At 43.4% G+C, this 20,000-nt stretch overlaps 3 protein-coding genes across 3 annotated transcripts; all 3 read right to left on the bottom strand.

The window, feature by feature from the left end:
• Positions 1–1,340: 1,340 nt before the first annotated feature.
• On the bottom strand, positions 1,341–8,086 carry LOC139666128 (uncharacterized). Its single transcript, XM_071545245.1, has 3 exons — positions 5,581–8,086; positions 4,441–4,514; positions 1,341–2,426 (listed from the first exon to the last, which is right to left on the bottom strand). Exons 1-3 carry the CDS (start codon positions 8,084–8,086, stop codon positions 2,331–2,333), a joined length of 2,676 nt encoding a protein of 891 aa, XP_071401346.1. The 3' UTR covers positions 1,341–2,330.
• Positions 8,087–13,364: 5,278 nt separating this feature from the next.
• Positions 13,365–14,006, bottom strand: LOC139666127 (uncharacterized). The gene has a single exon (XM_071545244.1). It carries the CDS (start codon positions 14,004–14,006, stop codon positions 13,365–13,367), a length of 642 nt encoding a protein of 213 aa, XP_071401345.1.
• A 915-nt stretch (positions 14,007–14,921) lies between these two features.
• LOC139666124 (uncharacterized) lies at positions 14,922–15,533 on the bottom strand. The gene has a single exon (XM_071545241.1). The coding sequence runs from the start codon at positions 15,531–15,533 to the stop codon at positions 14,922–14,924; it is 612 nt and encodes a 203-aa protein (XP_071401342.1).
• Positions 15,534–20,000: the final 4,467 nt, after the last annotated feature.

Raw genomic sequence — 20,000 nt, 5'->3', positions numbered from 1 at the left:
ACACCAATAGGTTATTAGTGCATGCGTGCGCACACAAACACACATACACAGACACAGGCAGTCACACGTGCATGCACTCACATACACACTGTATAGTACACACACATATTGGACACACATAACGATACTGTAAATCAGAAATTACACAAATATGTACATTTCCGCACGTTTCCACACACACACACACACACACGCAAGCCCACACCCTCGCCCCTCCACGTCCTCTTATTGTTCTGTCCTCTTGACAAAGAGGCATTACAAGAGCAGCGGCTAATCCTCTAAACGCTGACTCTCTCACACAATGCTGCTTCAGTGAATTCATGCCAGGACAGCTTTGCAAGACACCGATAATGAAATATCATGGAAATTAGTTTGGAGCCGAGCAGGTGATAGACAGGTGTGGAGGCTTATTATTGGGTGGAGATCAGATTTTGGACACAGGAGCGAGTGATGACTAGGACAGTGCCCCTTGGCCTGAGGGTTGTGTTTGGGGTGCCATGTTTGATGGTGTGCACATGATAATTAATGTTTGGTCTTTTACTCCAATGTTCTTCCTATAGGTAACAGGACAGAAGCCTTCCTCCACTGTGCCAAGGTTTCAGATCGTAGCGAGCGTAGTTCAGTTGGTTTGCTATATATCAGCCTCGGACATTTTGACAGCCGATACATCACTCGCTTTAATACCAAGACCTTGGTGATGTGCCATCAGGCCTGGCAAGGTGGCAATATGAGGGAAGTTGCCTAGTGAGGAATAAAGCTTATTAATAATTTTGAGCACTTAAGTTGCCGTGGCTGTACCCAGGGCAGACCATAATAATGTACTGGCAGTGTCAATGGGCTGCGTCCAGTCAGAATGAGGTGATGAATTATTCACAGGAGATTGGGAGGTCACTAAAGCGTGGTCTGCTGATCTCACCTATACACACACACACACACACACACACAAGGCACTTAGACTGCTTAATTCTAGCACACAGCATCTTCCAAAGCTGTCTCCACGGTGACAAATTTCTCTCTGACCACTGCCTGTGCAGGAAACCAAAATAGGGGCAAACGTGCAAAGCAGATAATTGTTGGAGAGAATCGGTGGCATCTGATGCTGTGGCGACAATACACATTCTGTAGTGTAAGTGCCAGTTTCAGGCCAAGCCCTGATGGAGGCAAACATGCCCCAGAGTAGAAACTGTAATGACATGACTGCAACAGGCAACCCGTCCCATAATGATGACACCGCTGTAACTACTTTAATCTCAGACTGTTGTGGTACATAAGATACTACAATATCACCGGACCTATTGATAATGTGTTTGACTCAATGGGAAGAGCCTAAATATGCGTGTGAAGTTTAATTCCAAAACATTTGAAAAATGTGACAAGAAGTCTTCGGCCTACAACATTATAGCTATTATTGAAGTATTATGTATTATGTAGCAAATTCAGATCACCAGCCTATATCATGTATGAAAAGACAAAATATGTGTAAAGTATCTGCAATCAAGGGTGGTGTTATGGCCCTTCATCATGATATTGATGGTGTTGTTTGATTAGAATTAAAAATTCCTTATATACAGAGATTTTTAATAATACATTTTAAGATTACCTCACAAATATGAATATGACTTGACAATCTGCACTGGAAAATGCTCAATAGAAACAGTGGGAGTAGAAAAATAATAGACTCCCAAGAGTTATTACAAAACGTGCCTCATATATTTACACACATACAAAACTGGTGCTGCAGTTTGGTCGTTGTCTTCATAACTGATTTTCAGTAGCAGATACACAAAACTGCGATGCTCAATCTATTTAAATAACTCCTCTTTCAGAAAAACTCTGATGATAAGGAAGTCCATTAAGATTAGAAAAATCCTGTTCTTCCAAAATTAAACATCTCTCTCTTGTCCAGTGCAGTTTCATTATTCTCTTGCCTTTTTTCGTTCATTAGTCCGACAGTCTTCCAGTATAGGCCAGCAGCACCAGAAGCACGTGGCCCTTCTTGGGAGTTTTTCCTCCTCCTCCTCTCCTTCAGGGGCCTTCAGGGTTTTCAGTCCACCACCAATCCTTTTCCTTGCTCCCAATCCTCCTGACCCCCTTTTTTCCCCTCAATCCCTGTCCTCTTTCTTACTTCACATTCTCTTTGTCCTCCCCTTCATCAGTCATCTCCCTTCCCTCCCCTCTCCTGCTCATTTCATCTCCGGTTTGTTCCCCTCCCCTGACACTACCCTCCTTTTTTTTTTTTTTATTTCGCAGTCTCTCAGCCCTGCTCTTCAAAAAGTCTCAGTCAACCATCCTCCCTCCCCTCCTCTCGGTTCGCTCCGTCCTCTTTGTCCTCAGTCATCCTCCTCTCCGTGTCCGTTGACCAGGCCCGACTCCCAGCGCTGCAGCAGAGGAGTCTTCTGTCTGGGGGTCCGGGGACTCTGGAGGGCCTGGGGGGGAAAAAAGAGTGGAAGAAAGGACAAGAGGGACGGAGAGGGAGATGGAAGATGGAAATGGGAGATAGAGCGAGAGGGGTAGAGAGAAGGTGAAAGTGAGAGAAGGAGAGAGAGAGAGAGAGGATGAAAGAGTAGAAACGTCAGATGTGAGGGATGCGGGAGCAAGAGACATGGGAAAAAGAAGCAAAGAGATAAAAAGAGATGTATGAGCTTCTTTTTCCTCTAAAGGTCGACTCTTGGATGAACATCATTAGCTCAGTAAGTCAGAGGGAGGTTAATGCGACTGTGATCCGTAGCCATGTCGCGTGTGAGTCAACAACTGAGGCCGTTTCTCTCGCAATCCTCCGTTTATTCGTCAACTGTTATCGGGAACTATGTCTCTGTGGAGAAAGCAGATAACCAACTAGGGGAGAGAGAGAGAGAGAGAGAGAGAGAGAGAGAGAGAGATCAGAGCGAAACGTTGCTAATGCCAATGTCAAACTGAACCGTGCAGCTAAACCCCAGCATGCCAGCGCCAAACTGAATCAGAGAGCTAAAGCCTATAGTGCAGCGCTCAGTGCTAATCAGAGATACCGCCGTTTCAAAGGGATACAAGACCCACGAGGCAGGTAGCGGAAATCAGTGGGTTTGTCAATGAACTTTCCTCTCTCTCCTCTATTGACTGCAAACACATGGCCACCCACACCACTCTGCAGACACCTCTCTCTCTCTCTCTCTCTCTCTCTCTCTCTCTCTCAGGGACCCTCGCTTCCTCTCCTTATCTGTAAAGATAAGCTCCTTACTGTGTGTTCAGTGTGTTATCAGATGTTTGTGGCCCATATTTGCGGAGAAAGGGATGCTGACAGCCTCCCGGGTGTCTTTCTTCATCAGAACCTGTGCAGTCCAATGCAGTTCTAAACATGCCATGTCCATATTCGTGCTGCTTTGGGGCCTAGGGATGTACCCGAATCTGAATGCGTTAATCGGGAAAGCACAAATAATGCGATGGAAACAGATATTTCTTCTACCCGAAGTTGCTCGTTATTATTCGAAAAAACCAAGCCAGGATTGACATGTAAATAAAGGACTTGATTTTCCCTTTGTCATTTGTAAAACAGAAAATGAAGTAGTAAAACACAAATGAAAAAAGCCCATTTTGGTACCGCTGTGCGTCTTTCAGCACCAGTGACAGAGCGGAGAGGAGAGAGACAGAGAGAGAGAGAGAGAGAGACAGAGAGAGAGAGAGAGAGAGAGGGAGAGAGGGGGAGAGAGAGAGAGAGAGAGAGCAGCGCTCAGTAGAGGGAGGGGGGCTGTGTGTGCCCTGCCTGTGTGACACAGAGCTTCATGAGAAAGCGAGGAGCATAAAACATTGTGCTATTTTCCACGCATGAAAAAAAAACAACCGAGCCCAACCCAAACCGACGTTTTACCTTATTTCAGTCAATATTCATTTGTTTAAGATGTAGGCCTAACATGCTGTAGCCTATGTATCAGCCATAGGTTTCATGGAATTTAGTTAAAAATAAAAAGAGAGAGAGACGAAAAGTACAATCACTGTGATGCTTTGAAGGCACAAAAATTGCATTGCCAATGAATATTAGGTTAGAAAATACGCCCACTTCCGGTCTTATATCCGAATACAGATATCCTACAGAGACAGATAATTTTGTTGGTTGAACAGATACAGATACAGATAGAGATAATGACGTCTCTGTACACCTCTATTGCGGCCAGTTTAACCTATAAGCCACAATGCAATTGATATAGTGATGTGAACTCTTAGTTAAAGGAGCTTTATGAACGCGGCACCTGATGTGTTCTTAGCAACATGCAAGGGAGCCTCGGGAAGGTGATTTGCCTAGATTTTCATGTCCCGTACTAAGTCTACCAGAACCAGGGAAGGGTTGTTATGTTGTGTATTTTATGTAGCAAAACTACAAAAATAGATCTAAAATCATCTAAAAACGTATTCAAAGTGTAGTGGAAAGTATCTGGCCATGGATAAATGTCAACGGAAACTCTGACTTACCTCTGGCTGGCTAATCTGCTCGTCCTCAGCCTGGGCCGGAGGCCACATGCCCAACTTGCCAAGGGACTGGCGTGCTGGAAGAGAGAGAAAGAGAAAAAAAAGGGGGGTGAGGGAAAGAACAGCGAGAGGAGAGTTTTGTGTTCCTGTGATTTTGTTTGTGCTCCACACTGTGATAAATTCGGAGCAATAAAGCCTGTTGAATCAAATGAACAGTGAACATGGTGAAGTAGCAGGGAGAAAGAGAGGAGACAGAGAACATGCAGAGGGAATACAGGGTAAGAAATTCATTTGATTGAACACGAGCATGGTGAAATAGAAACCAATACTAGGGCAACATAGATGAAGTTGAGGATGATGAAAAAAGTTATATAACCCATTGTCTATAAAGCAATAATCATTGTATTGTTCATTTCCCGGCACTGAGTCATACAGGTAATGTAGTGGCACACCCTGGCCAGCTTTGTCACACAGCCGTCAAAGCCTGCTATGACTGGCACTGGCAACACACTCATTCACACACACACACACACACGCACACTAATGTTGAGGAAACACAAAAATGCCTCATAACAACTCCTCTTCTCAGCAGGTTGTAGAGGCAGCACTGTATTTCACATTTGCCCTTGTTGTTAAAGGCTTCTATACTCAACTCTGATATATCACCATAAGAACTGAAAACAAGTTGTATGCAGTTTTTGAATGGTGGATTTAGACCTCATCTCAAAACTGGACTCTTTCAAATCTTTCTTGCTGACACAATAAAGGGTCAAGATATGACTCAGGACTTTTTCCTCACTTTGGCAATTAATACGAGAAGCTAGATGCTACGTTTATGTTTGAGTTACAGCACTGTAGTTTGTTGTTGGCTAGCAAGCTTATGGTCTCTGGAGCAAAATTTGCTGCTAACAGCTAACACTGATTTCGACAGCCATTCTGAGATGTACCACTGGCCATGAGAAAAATGAAATAATGTGCTCGCTGGGCTGTTTCAGGGGATTTTCATCATCTCACCATGCACAGATATAAAAACTGAGCGCATACACACCCACAAGCATACACCCACACTGTATGGGCTTATGCGCACAGACTCAGACACAGCAAAAGACAAAGACACACACAACCACCAACCACTGCACTAACCTGCTGGGGGTCCAGTTCCCCCCTTGGACGAGGAGGCATGTAAATCAGGAGTAGCAAGTCCGTTCAGTGGAGGAGGAGAAGGGAACGTGGGGCTCTGTCTCTCTATGCTGGCTGGCCTCCCTCCTCCTCCTCGCCCTGCTCCTCCTCCCCCTCTTCCTCTTGAAACCCCTGTGCCCCCATACAGGCTGCTCCTCTGGTTGCGAAGCTCCCTCTCCCTCTCCTGAGCCTCCCGGATATCCTGCTCCACTTTAACCAAAGCAGTGGAGGAGCGCAGCTTGAAAAAGGGGTTCTCCTTGGGCACCGCCTCCTCTTCTTCATCCTCCATCTTTTCCTCTCTCCCTGTAATCCCCCCGTATCCTCCTGGCCTGGAGGGTGAGGCGTGAAGAGCTCCCGAGTCGACCACAGTGAGGGCCTCTGCCTCTGTGAAGGAGGCTGAGCTGTTGGGGTGCTGCAGAGGTTTGGAGGGGTAAGGCGTCTTGGCTGGGAGACCCAGATTATTCTCTAGGATGATCACCTGGCAGCCAGTCCCCTCAGAGAAGCCCGGTCCTCTGGGAGACGTGGGGATGAAACCTCCTCCCGTGGCCGACGCTGAGGTGGGGCTCTGTGTCTGTCTCAGCAGGTCTAGGCTCCGTCTCCTCTCCACAAACGAGCCTCCTAGTGTGGATGCCGGCGCTGAGATGTCCTCCTGGTTCTCCAGGGTGGAAAGGTCACTGGCAGAAGCCCAGGACGGGGCCTTGCTCCTGTTTGAGAGAGTCAAGGATGAGTCCTTGGGCTCCTGAAAGGCCTCAAAAAGCTGTTTCCTCTCTTTGAGCTGGCGGACGGTGCCTTTGTCATAGAAGCCTGGAACTTTCCCAAGCTTGACCAGAGCCTGCTCTCTCTGGGCTTCGGCGTGGATCTCCTGCTGCATCTTCTTCCCAGCGAACTGCCTGTCTTTGCCTTGACCCCTCTCAGACTTGGCAGGTAGCGACTGGGCGAGGACGGATTTCCTCAAAGGGATCTCGACGTATTCTGGGGTGGTGGGTGGATTCTGGAGCCCCCTGGATCTTCGCAGGCTGTGTTCACGTTCTATAGCCCGTCGGATCTCCCTCTCAATGGGGGTCTCGTTGGTTAGAGGTGTGGGGAGGCCCGTGGGGATGGTGGTGTGGCTCTCCAATGTGCTGCATGGAGAGAAGTCTGCTGATACTCCGCTGTCACTTTGGCTGTCATCACATGAGTCACTCTCCATCTTGGTGGCTCTGCTGTGTTTACAAGATACAGAGCTATATTTTTCTGCCCTCTGCTCCAGTTTTTGGACTGTCTCTGAATATTTTAACACTCCTCCAGTATTTTTCTCTCCCTCTGTCTTGCCTGGGTCAAGTCTACTCTCTTTCTGTCCTTCCTCTCCACCTGTTCGCCTGCTTTCTCCCTCTGTCCTTTCCCCCGCCCTTCTGTTCCTTTCTCTCATAGCTATAACACAACCAGAGCCTTGAGAAGCTGCCGCGCCCTGATTGGCCGGCTCCATGGCAACGGTTGACAAAGGTGGAGAGCCCTGGCTGAGCACCTGTTGTGCTGCTTCCTGGTTTGCTCCCCTGGGGGCAAATGCACATTGGCTTTGGGGCAGTTGCTCCCTCTGCTGTTTCCCTGGGGGAATTACAAGCTGGGTTGAGGCTGGGTCTTGTTCACTGCTAACTGGGGAATTAATGAACAGGGGCTTGGAGTCCACACTCACTTCTTCTTCATCCTCTACTTCATCAGCAAAAGGAGGAGAGTCGATGGCAAATGCATCATCTGAGTTGTGTCTGGACGGATTTGTTTCAGCAGCAGCTCCTGACAAATTATATTCAAATTGACCACCTGGTGATGAGTTTAACTGTGTGGCCTCCTCTTGTGTTTCCACACTGTCTCCTGCTGTCTCTTCAGATGTTGACTTCACACCTCTATCAACAGGTTCAGTGAGCTGAGGAGTCTGTGGCCATTCCTGACTATTCTGGCTATCAGAAGACGTAAGCTCTTCCGTTGGGTCTGACATGATCTCAGCATCACTGATACACTCGGCCACTTCCCCCTCTAGGCTGGAAAGGTCCTCTTTCTCAGGACCTTCTTCTGTTGGTGAGGCACTGAGGGGAGGAGGGAGTTGGAAAGTATCCTCACCTAAATTCAGACACTTTTCAGATTCTTCATGAGCCTGTAATCCTTTGGATAGTTTTTTGGGAACTTGTTCTAATTCTGTAACCGTCTCTTGTGTCTCCCAGGGGATACGCTGACTCACTCCCGTTGATTCCTCATGTTCCATTTCGGGTGCAATTGTTGAGACTGTGAGGTTCTCCTGCAGAGCTCCTTCTCGGGCTCCCGGCTCCAGGACGTCTATGTCCTCTTCAGGTTCAGCCCTGGGGGCCTGTTTGCCTTGCCGAGGGGGGTTGTGGCCTCCGGTTGCACCCAATTCACCCTCTGTCCAGGACTCACTGACCCACTCGTCTAGTGAGCCGGCAGAACCCCGCTGCTGCCGGGCCACAGGCTTTGTTGCCATGGTGACACAAGTCTGGTAGTTCTCTGCTGACCTGAAACAGTTTGGAGCAATCAGGATGTTTGCCCCTCAGCCAGTCAGTCTGAGTGAAAGCAGAGGAACGCAGAGGGGAAAGGAGAACAACAGAGTGATTAGCAGAGTTCAACAATAAACACGGCCACCCATTTTACATTCCATTATTTCAGCGCAGATGAAATGACAGAGTATTTACCAAGGGAATGAATCAACATATTTACTGTGACATTTACTGCTGAATAGTCTTAGTCCAATAGCACATTTGAAAAGTAGTGAATAGTTGCCCCACTTTCTTATCCATGCTGGCTGCATCAGTCTGTAACTGCATCCCACCTATGAGAGGAATTATTTGGACAGTCGTTCAGAAATGTCATTCTATTTCACAGACACATGCTCTGTGTTAAAGTAATCCAATTATGTTTGACTGCAACATTCAGGAAAGAATTGTGTACAGTGGTTTGTGCAGGATTAAAGCCACACCGATGCAGCAGACCTCTGTGCTGGCTAGCACAGCGTTTGTATCCTGTCTTTTTAGTGGCAGATACTGAGTGCTCTTATTATTGTATGGCAGCCGGGCTGTTTATAACCCTATGCTGGGCTTTGGCCGTGAGGTAAGCGCTACACATACGACTCTACTGCACTGTGCAACGTATAAAGATTTCTGCTGAACGCACCTTTCTTTAATCAGCTTACAGGCTGCAGAATGGCTCAGTGGACCACACACACACACACACACATAATCTGAAAGAACAATAGACTTGTCCGCAGGGTATACTGACTACAGGGGAGTCCAGCAATATCTCTTTTTGTTTAATACACACTCACTGCCCCTCCCGTCTCTTTCTCAAACTTGCCCTGTTTCTATATTATTGCCCTCCTCTCCCCTCTCTCTCTCTCTCTCTCTCTCTCTCTCTCTCTCTGTCTCTCTCTCTCTCTCACACACACACACACACACACACACACACTCATCCACACACAAACATCTCTCTCTTGCCCCATCTGGCTGCTCAAGAGGGCTGTGCTCAGCCTTCGCCCTGACAAACTCCCATTCCCTTCCACTGTGGTCCTTGCCAAGCCTTTCTCACTAGCCTGGATTCTGGCACTGTGGCTGATCATTAAGAGGAATGTAGATCAGAGCACAGGGGATGAACTGCCTCTCTGATGAACTGAGCAGGGCAACATGTTGGATGGGTCGAGGGAGGAAGGGAGGGATGGATGGATGAGTAGATGGATATATACAGTATAGATAGATAGATAGATAGATAGATAGATAGATAGATAGATAGATAGATAGATAGATAGATAGATAGATACCCTTGTCCCTCCCTGTGTGTTACCCTGGCCCTGTAGAGCTAATGAGGACTGGCACCATCACATGGCAGGAAGAATGGGGCAACAATGTGGGCGTAATAATGGTAGGACATGGTGTATAATGTAGGCACCATTGCAGAACAAAGTGGCTCAAAGCAGGATGAAAACATTGGGGCAGGATGAGTCATGTGAGTTATGGCAGACTCTGTTTAGAAGAGCATACTCCACCATCAACAATGGTTTGGAAATTAGCACCAGCAACCAGCCAGCCATCTACCGGTGCTGTAAATTCGGGCTGTCGTTGGTAAATTTGTGTACGCCACCTGCCACTTTGGCAGGCACAGTAAACTGCCATCATTCAGAGGTTTGTTCTATGCTAAACATCTATTTTGCAGATTAAATTGTGAAAACAGCCTTTGGACAAAACAACTTGTTTCCTCTCATTTGAATACATTATCAGACACAACACATTTGTGTGTTGTGTCATTAAGGCTTTCCATAAACTGACACTTTGAGTTTTTTAGAGTAAAGTCAGAATGTACAGTATGTGTACAGCATGTGAAATTTAAATGCCCATAATGAAATGTACCCTAGCCACTGTCACGGTCACAAGACACGGTCTTTTTTTCTCAATGGGTGTGAAAGGGAGGGGGATGGGACCGTTCCCATGGCGTTATCTTTGTGAAAACAATTGGACTGGTCTATTCATATTTAGGGATTACTCTGTAAACTACTACCACCCCTGCAGTACAATGGTTCAGACCTGACCACATACTGACAGACCCACACTCATGCGATTCATAAATTCTAAGTGGGTATAATATGTAACTCATTGACTGAGAGTTTTCAACATGAAGTTTCACAGTGAAATGGGGCATGAAAAGGAGCATTTTGTCACAGTGAGGAGGTTTGGCATCGTAAAGGTTTAAACTGTGACATCAAATGAAAATCCTTGCTTAAACCATTATATTTACACATACCTGCTGATTCAGTTGAAAATCCCCACAAGCTTAATTCAATTAGCACAATGATCCTACAATACTACAGTGAAACAATCCTCCCCATTCATATTGTGACACAGTAATGTACTCTGACTACTCTAAGTCTAAACTCTGGCATGTCCTAATGAGATATTTCCCTTATGCACATTAGCCTGAACAAACTGATGACACTATATATCTAATATGACATGCTGTTTTGTTTTATTTTGCAAGATGCATAGGGAAAGCTGGCAGGATTTATCCAAAGGTTTTCCAACTCCCTCATTGAGTAAGTGAGATTGCAAGAGATTGCGGATTAAAACTCCATTACATAATAGGCTTATGTTTTGCTCATTAGCTACAAAGGGGCTCACTTTATCAAAAGAACAGTGTGAAATCATGATCATCATTAAAAATACATTTGCAATGGGCCCTTACAAATAAACTTGCCCACTTTTTTGGGGTCACCAGTGTCCTAAGGTACTTTGAGATCTAAGGGCATTTGACAAAAATGCAAATGAATTTAAATAAATGCAGCCAACTTCTTCCCTAATTAGAATTAGTGCTGTTGGTGGCTGACATGGTTCTTTGCACATTTTACAGTCACTTACTTACTTACTTTTATACAGTATGCCTCATTCACTATGGTAAAACGTCACGTCTAGGAAAACTAGTTTCTATAGGCTAGGTTGTTTACAATAATTTCTATAAGACAGTTATTTTCTCTTGTAGTAAAAAACTTGACCAGAAATGAATATAATTGATCTAAATGCACACCAGTTTTAAGTTCAATGAAGTTCAATGAAGTTCAACGCAGAATAATTTACAAGTTATATAAATAATATACAGTTGCACGTACCTGTTAATATGATAAGATGACCTCCACATAAGTTTGAGATACTCATTTCTGAGAACACAAACCCTCTTGTTTCAGTTCACTGGAGTTTAATCAACCCAAAAGAAATCTCACTGCTAACAGTTCTACTTGTGGGCTGCCGTAATCCTCGTCGACTCTCTCTCTTCCCTTGTCCACACTAACACCCACACTGCACCCTTTGTGCACACCCGCATTTGCATACTATGCTCACACTCCCATACACACACTAATACATACACAAGAACGTGCATGCGTGTGCATGCACACACACAAACACAAGTGTGCGAGTGTTACGGGTTTGAAAATGTATAGTTCTAATCCAATTAGTAGGCAACACATGGCATTTATTCCACCACACAAGTAAATGAAGGAATGTAGGAGAGGGAGAGGGGGGCAATGTGATAATACCATTGAACTCTTTAACTCTGTCCATTTAAATCTGGTAGAAAAAACAAGAACAAACAGTGTGATTCTTTCATTATGATTACATGCTTTAAATGTGCCTTTAAATTTTAGTATTAAAATACCTACGGATATTCGACCATGTGTCCAGTGAATGTTTTCAGTGGCAGTCCAAGACCATCTCCCTGAACTAGGTCGACCTAATTCAGTGAGGCAGGGTGATGAATAAACTTATTTGTTTTTACAATACCGTGGATGCAATTCAAGATTGTATCACAGATTTCTAAAAAGATTGCCATTAAATAAGAAATTCATTGTTGTTTACAGAAAAGTTACTGTAACAGGTAACAAACACAAAGCTGTTGGCTTCAAGCCTGTTGGCTTGAAAAGAAGACTGACTGCTCAACCTCTCTCTAGCATTAGAGATATGTCTGTTTAATGCTGACATAGAAATAGGACATGCTTGATGTTGGGATGTTGGAAATGTCCAAGAGGTGATCTGAGGGCGGCATCCTTTGTTGTCAAAATTATTCACTGTATTCCCCTAGTGAACTGTAGATATTCAGGTAAATATGAAGGAAAACGATAATTTACTATCTGCACAAAACACACACTGACATTGACATACAATTTATTCACACTATGTGACTGGATATCATGTAGCAAAATCTCTCAAGCCTTTTGTTTTAAAACAGTGTATTGAAGTCTGGTGGGCCTAGTTGTTTGCAGCATCATCACATTTGGATATTTAGCAGTGATAGGGCAGAATATCACTGAGCTAGGCTATGTTTACATGCACTATTACCAGAGTTAAGGATAAACACAAATGTAAATTATCCAAACATTTAGCTGCCTGACAAGCTAATCACTACCTAGCTAACAGCTATCAGCTAAGTAGGCTACATGTTCACGCCTTTTAGACAGCAGTCAATTTTAACTTGAGGTGACGAGCAAGGCACAGTGCCACATGGTTTGTGGTTGGCTGAATCAAAGTTGGGGAGTGTGTGTGTGTGTGTGTGTGTGTGTGTGTGTGCTGTGAACTGAATTTAAAATTAGGGTTTAAGGTTACATTTACTAATAACCAGAATCAATTTCAAGCAATTGCATTTAATTGATTCATTTATCCAACAAGTTTATTTTTTTATTCAACTGTTTAAATTTATGTAATTCAAATACAATGTCATTGTTTCCAGTGAATGTTTCCATGACTCTAATGAGACACTTTCTGCCATTATCCCCCTGTCTAAATTGCTCAGCTGTCAGACATGAATAAGCTCAATAATTGATACAATGGATACAATTCAGATTTGCTTCAAATGATCAGAAAAATTTTAACAAGCTTTTTTCAAAAAGTTGAATAACCAATTCACTACCGATGATGACAGAAACGTTAATACACATCTGTTGGTTTCCAATACAAATTAAAAAAGACTGATTGCTCAACCTCTCTCCTGCATTATATCAGGTATATGTCTGCCAATACTGACACTGAAACAGGACATGCTCTGTTGGCAATGGTCAAGAGGTGATTTGAGGGCGACATCACTCATTGCCAAAAATTATTTACTGCATTCCTCTAGTTAACTTAAGTTTTCCAGGTAAATATGAAGGGATAAAGATAATTTACCATCTGCACAAAGCACACACTGACTTTGGCATACAGTTTATTCACACTATGTGACCATAGCAAAGTCTCTCAAGCCTTTTGTTCCTCTGTTTTCTCCCCAGTCTGAGCTGCTGCTGGTTCACTGGGGGTCTGTTCTGGACAAAGCTCCTTGCTAGGATCCATGACGACAGGTGAAGGCAGATTCAGGCACTCCAGCTGAGCCTTGTACTCCTCCATCTCCTTTGTCCCCACCTCCCTCCTCCTGCTGACCAAGTACAAATGCAATAACACCCCATTCCACAACTCCATGTCCCAGCGCAACACCAGACAGTCTGGGCAGGACGTATGGAGGAATGTTCCAGTGAGGTTCATCCGATCCCCCACATTGTAGGTCAAGACGCCGCCTTCTACTGACATGCTGTATGGCTGATACTGGCACTTGTCACCAACACGGTCGATTTGGGTGTAGGTGTGGCTGGAGGTTTCGTTGGAGTCGGAGACGGAGACGTCAATAGTGATACTGTCTACACGTTTGAGGCTCTCCAGGGATGGCAGGTGGCTCAGGCTGCTTGCAACTAAAGCCCATCTGCCCTGCATAGGACCAGGTTCCACTTGCTCCAAAGGCCTGAGCAGGTCTTCACAGGACAGAGGAGCTGAATGGCTCACAGACATGAAGTAGAGAAGAACGGTGGTACACAGAGCAAACATGTCTCTGTACACTGAAGTCATCATACATATATGTCTAGTCTCAGTTGCACTGTAGTGTCTAACTAAAAATGGGGCTGGTAAAGAGGTTTCTCCAGTTTTATAGTGCCAGTTCTATCAGTTTCGCAATACTATCAGTAAACAGAGTCCTTTATCTACCTGTGGATTCTGATTGCGAAATTAAAGAATGTTTTGAACACTGTGGGTCAGTGGTAGAAAAAAGTACTCAAATCTTTGACTTAAGTAAAAATAATAATTAAAAAACTCCATTAAAAGTAAATGTCCTGCATTCAAAAGTTTACTTCAGTAAAAGTATACAAGTATTAACAGTAAAATGTACTTAAGTATCAAAATAAAACTACTCATTCTGAAGAATGGTCCCTTTCAGAGTGTTAAATTATTGATGCATTAACCTGTAACAAGTATATTAACTACTCCACATAGGACTGATGCAATGCATTGGATGAAATTTTAATTTGAAATTGATGAAATTAGCAAATTTGCTTCAAATGAGCTGAAAAATATTGCAAGCTTTTTTCAAAAGTTCCATTTCAATAACAAATTAATTTCCACTTACAGAAAAATTAACAGGTAAAAAACACACCCCTGTTGGTTTCCAACACAAAATGACACAAAGACTGCTTGCTCAACCTTGCTCTTGCATCACTGTTGCTTAATGACACAGGGTTAGGACATGGACAGGGTTAGGAAACAGGACATGCAAACAAATAAATCCCATCAAGCCATGCTGTGTTGCCAATGGTCAAGAGGTGACTTGAGAGCGGCATCCTTTGTTGCCAAAAAACTATTCACTGCATAGTGAACTGAAGAATTCCAGATAAATACCAAGGGGAAAAATAATTTACCATCTGCACAAAACACTGACACTCACATACAATGTATTCATACTATGTGACCGGATATCAAGTAGTATCAAGTCTCTCAAGCCTTTTGTTCCTCTGTTTTCTCCCCAGTCTGAGCTGCTGCTGGTTCACTGGGGGTCTGTTCTGGACAAAGCTCCTTGCTAGGATCCATCACGACAGGTGGAGGCAGCTTCAGGCACTCCAGCTGAGCCTTGTACTCCTCCATCTCCTTTGGCCCCACCTCCCTCCTCCTGCTGACCAGGTACAAATCCAGTGACACCCTCTTTCTCGACTCCACATCCCAGCGCATCACCAGACAGTCTGGACAGGGTGTATGGAGGAAGGTCCCGGTGAGATTGAACCGATGCCCCACATCAAAGGTGAAGGTGCTGCCTTCTATTGAGATGTTATAGGGCAGGTTCTGGCACTTGTCACCAAAACTGTTGATTTGGGTGTAGGAGATGGTGGAGGTTTCACTGGAGTTGGAGAAGACCATGGTGATGCTGTCTCTAAGTTTCAGGGCCTCCAAGGATGGCGGGTGGTTCAGGCTGCCTGCAACTAAAGCCCATCTTCCCTCCAAATGATGAGGTTCCAGTTGATCCAAAGGCCTGAGCAGGTGTTCACAGGACAGAGGAGCTGAATGGCTCACAGACATGAAGGAGAGGAGAACGGTGGCACACAGAGCAAACATGTCTCTGTACACTGAAGTCATTATACACTGTCTGCTGTACTGTGTGCAGGTCAGTTTTTGAGGATAGCTCTTCTTGTGTCTCAGTTGTTGTCTCACAAAGAATGGGGTTGTTTCAGGGTTTTGTCCAATTTTATAGTAAAAGTTATGTTGGGAAACTCCACAGTTTTGCAATACTATCAGTACCAGGGGACAGAGTCCCCCTGTGGATTCTGTGATTGCGAAATGAAAGAATGTTTTGAATACTGTGGGTCTTAATTGTTTATTGGAGTGTTGGCCCTCTCTTACCTGGGCTATTGTTGTGGGTTCACTATTTACTGAAAATAAAACCATTATTCTGGTGTTTTACATTGTTCTGGATTGAAAGAGAACATGATAATTTCCTGAAAGTTGTGTGTGAGTATTAATTACTGGTCTGTGAATAAGAGCTGTAGACTCTTTCTAATTTTCTCATAGTATGTTAACTATTTTTTGTGGTGAAAACATTGGAGTCAGTGCAAGGACTCTAAACAAAAAGGAGTATAAAAATCTGAATCTCACCTCCTCTTTGTTTGGCATACTCTATTGACTGCTTGGTTGTGAACTCTGCAATGAAAAGTATGGACAGAGATCAGTGCCAGCTAAGTTGAAGAACTGAATTCAAAAAATGAATTTGGTGACTAAATTAATTCAAAAATTTAATTTATGAGGTTCAGTTTGAAACTGAATAAAGTTGATTGAAACTGAGAGATTCTAATTAAATTCAACTTTAAACCTTAAAGACCCTATAGACAACTTTTTTGCTTTAACTTATCATTATGAAGTAAATGTTGATTGCACAGTGTAATGTCTATAGAATAATGACACCATCGGCGTTTAGATTGGTTCCATATAAGCCTTGCTTTCACAATGCAATTCTGTCTGCCACTGGGCACGATCTCCCGGGAGAAGGAAGGCTCGACTTATGGCACAAAGGAAGTGCTTCATCCATTGCGCAACCAACAGAGGTCCGGTAGCTATCCTCAGTTAAAAAAAAAAAAAAAAGGTTCAAATTGGGATTGTTTCTTGCTTTGGACAGTAGTAGTTTGGACAGTAGCCAGGCTGCTGGTAGTAGCGTTAGCCATGTTGCTAACGCTACCGCTAGCAGCCAGAAAACGAACCAGGAGCTACAAGGAAGTCAGGACCAGCCACAAACAAACATCTATGTTTGTTTCTGGAACAAAAGAAACAAACATCTAACTATGTTTGTTTCTGGCTGCTAGCGTTAGCTATCGTAGCTAGCGTTAGCAACGTTAGCCATGTTGCTAACGCTAGCTAACGCTAACGCTAGCAGCCAGAAACAAACAAATGATCCATTGTCCGTTTGATAATCTAAACAAAGAACACGTTTTCTTGCACTGGCCTTTCTAAAATGAGCAGTGGTGAAAGTTACTATATTGTGTTATGATCAAGGAGTTGATAAGCAGACAGATGGTTTGTTCTATTGCACAGAGCTAGGCTCTAACAGAAAGCGATCTGGTTGTTTGCAACAGCGGCGCAAACAACAATACCACTTGGAAACGCTAGAGGGGGACAACGGGGGGAAAGTTGAAAAGTTGTCTGTATCCACTTTAATCTCAAATTCAGTTTTCCCAATTAAATTTCAGTTTTCTTTATTCAAGTTGAACTCTCCAAGACACACCTCCAGGCGCAAGGGTCTTTTGTCCCTAAATATCAACTGGAAGGCACCACATCCTCCAGGGCTGCCAATAGCGGGCTCACCCCACTCCTCACTTAGCCAACTATAAGCCATGAGGCCCTGGCCCATATTCATATAACTCACCAGCAGGGTTAACAACATGGTACTGGACAAGACCATGGCGGTAGGCATTTTCCCTATTCATAAACGTGGACCACTGCCTCAGCTATCTTCACACCGCCGCCCGGTTCTTTTCATTTTCATGTCCTGTTAGCAGTGTTGGGGGTAATGTGCTCCAAAGTAACCAACAAACGTAACTGCTTACAAAGTAACTTGTTACTGTAATCGCATTACTTTTTCCTGTAATGGTAAGTAAGGCATTATTGTTCTAATTTCAGTAATCACATTACAGTTACTGATTTAACAGATAGGTTGTTATATTGTTTCAATTTCAGTAATCACATCACAGTTACTGAACAGATAGGTCGTTACTTACATTAAATTTTACGTTTACATTGCATTCAAAGCCGTCTACCAGCAATTTAGCAACTTTTTAATCTCAGATGGCTGTTTTGACAACTTCTAATCAGGATTTCGGCCCCATCAGAGCACTGAGACTGCCCTTATCAAGGTTCTAAATGACATTCATTTAAACACCAATTCCGGAAAAATCTCAATTCTAGTGTTACTGGTTCTTAGCGCTACTTTTGACACCATAGACCATAATACTGCTAGACAGACTGGAAAACTGGGTTGGACTTTCTGGCTCGGTACGTAATTGGTTCAAGTCCTATCTACAGGACAAGGACTATTTTATCTCCATCGGCAACTATGTATCAGAGAAAATTAACATCACCTGTGGAGTTCCCCAAGATTCAATCCTTGGGCCTCTTTTATTCAATGTTTACAAGCAAAATATGCAAAATAACAAAATTGCTGAAGAAAGGCTGAAAGATAGTACTCACCTTGAATCTCTCTCTTTGCACACTAAAAGCCAGACCAGAAACCTTGGTGTAATTATGGATTCAGATCCGCATCAAATTAACAAAATCAGCTGAATTATCATCTTAAAAATATAGCAAGAATTAGAGGATTCATGTCCAAACAAGAGCTCATCCACACCTTTATCTCTCATCGGCTTTCACCTGGGCCTTCACTTTTTGAATTTGCATGGCAATTCATAGGGGTTTGGACCCAAGCCTATCTGCCTATCCATTTCGGACTGTCTAACATACCTGATTGAATGGTCGATGTAGGCGGGACAATCCTACTTATGACGAGCGCTATAGAGCGCAACAACAACTACCAAAATGGCAGCGCCGGCAAAAGAATATTGGATGATAGCAAGTGAGATTTACTGATTTCTCAGTCCTTAAAAAACGTAATGGCATCGATGAATTAAAACAGGAACGATCAGCATGTTTAAAAGCTCGGAAGTGAACGCCGCCATGATTGTTCTGAGGAGTTTCCAGATTATGTCAACCGGTTTTGCACTGTGATTGGTCAAAGATTTTGATAACTGACAACTACACCAACCAATCAGTTGGGCCGAGAAATTACGTCAGTGAATCAGTCGTGGATAGGCTTGAGTCCAGACCCCTATGAATTGGGGGGAAAATGGGGGCAAAATGCATTGATGGTGGTTTTGGACATGGCATGCCTTCCAGTCAACATTAAGGGAACAAAAGTCCCTTGTGCCTTAGTCCCTAAATCTGAATTAAGAAAAGCAAATTTAAAATAGGAGAGTTTTTTTTAGGAGAGCTGAATGTAGTTACATTCAGTAATAACCACACTCTATTTCAAGCAAGTTTTTTATGTTTTCTTTTTTTATTCACCTGTTCAACATGAAGATGACAATTTCAAATTTATGAAATTCAAATACGTGTCCAGTGAATCTTTAATGAGGGATACAAACTTTCTGGCATTATCCCCCTGTGTAAATTAAGTTCACCTGTCAGACTAACCAAGACATAACTAATAATAACCAATTCATTGCCGGCTACAGAACTAATAAATACATGCCTGCTGGTTTCCAACAATACAAATTAATAAAGATTGATTGCTCAACCTCCCTCCTGCATTATATCAAGGACATGTGTGCTTAATGCTTACATGCAAACAAAATAAATCCTATGCTGTGTTGGCAATGACCAACGTGATTTGAGGGTGACATCACTCATTGCCAAAAATGATTCACTGATTTTCAGGTAAATATCAAGGGATGAAGATAATTTACAATCTGACATTGACATACAATTTATTCACACTATGTGAATAAACTGTACAAAACTGCAGTTTCGCAATGCTATCAGTACCTGTGTACAGAGTCCCTCATCTACCTGTGGATTCTGTGATTGCGAAATTAAACGTTTTGAATACTGTGGGTATTAATTATTTATTGGAGCTTTATTTGTTGGCTCTCTCTTACCTGGGATATTGTTGTGCGTTCACTGTTAGTCACATATTGTTAATAAAATTCAAATAAAACCATTATTCTGGTATTTTTCTTTGTTCTTGATTGAAACAGAAAAGGACAATTTCTGGGAATGTTCATTGTTTGTACTGGAATAACTCCACAAACTGGGGACATAAACAATGACTAAACTGTTAATCATCTCCCAACTTTGGCCAAGCCGACAACTGAACCACCAGTATCTTCACTGCCACTAAACAGAGTCTACCTCCTCAGTCATCGCCTGTGCTTATAGTAATTACACATACAGAACAAGTATGGATACATAATCTGGTTCATAATCACCATGGAGATCATGAGTATTTCTGTAATTCGTTGATTCTAGAGATGAAAGAGTGTA

The sequence above is a fragment of the Centroberyx affinis genome, unplaced genomic scaffold, assembly GCF_046629955.1.
Source record: "Centroberyx affinis isolate AG114_WGS23_722 - 3 ecotype Tasmania unplaced genomic scaffold, CSIRO-AGI_Caff_v1 ptg004819l_1, whole genome shotgun sequence".
Taxonomy (NCBI): domain Eukaryota; kingdom Metazoa; phylum Chordata; class Actinopteri; order Beryciformes; family Berycidae; genus Centroberyx; species Centroberyx affinis.
Note: the sequence above shows the minus strand (reverse complement) of the source record. Positions and strands in the feature narration are given on the sequence as shown.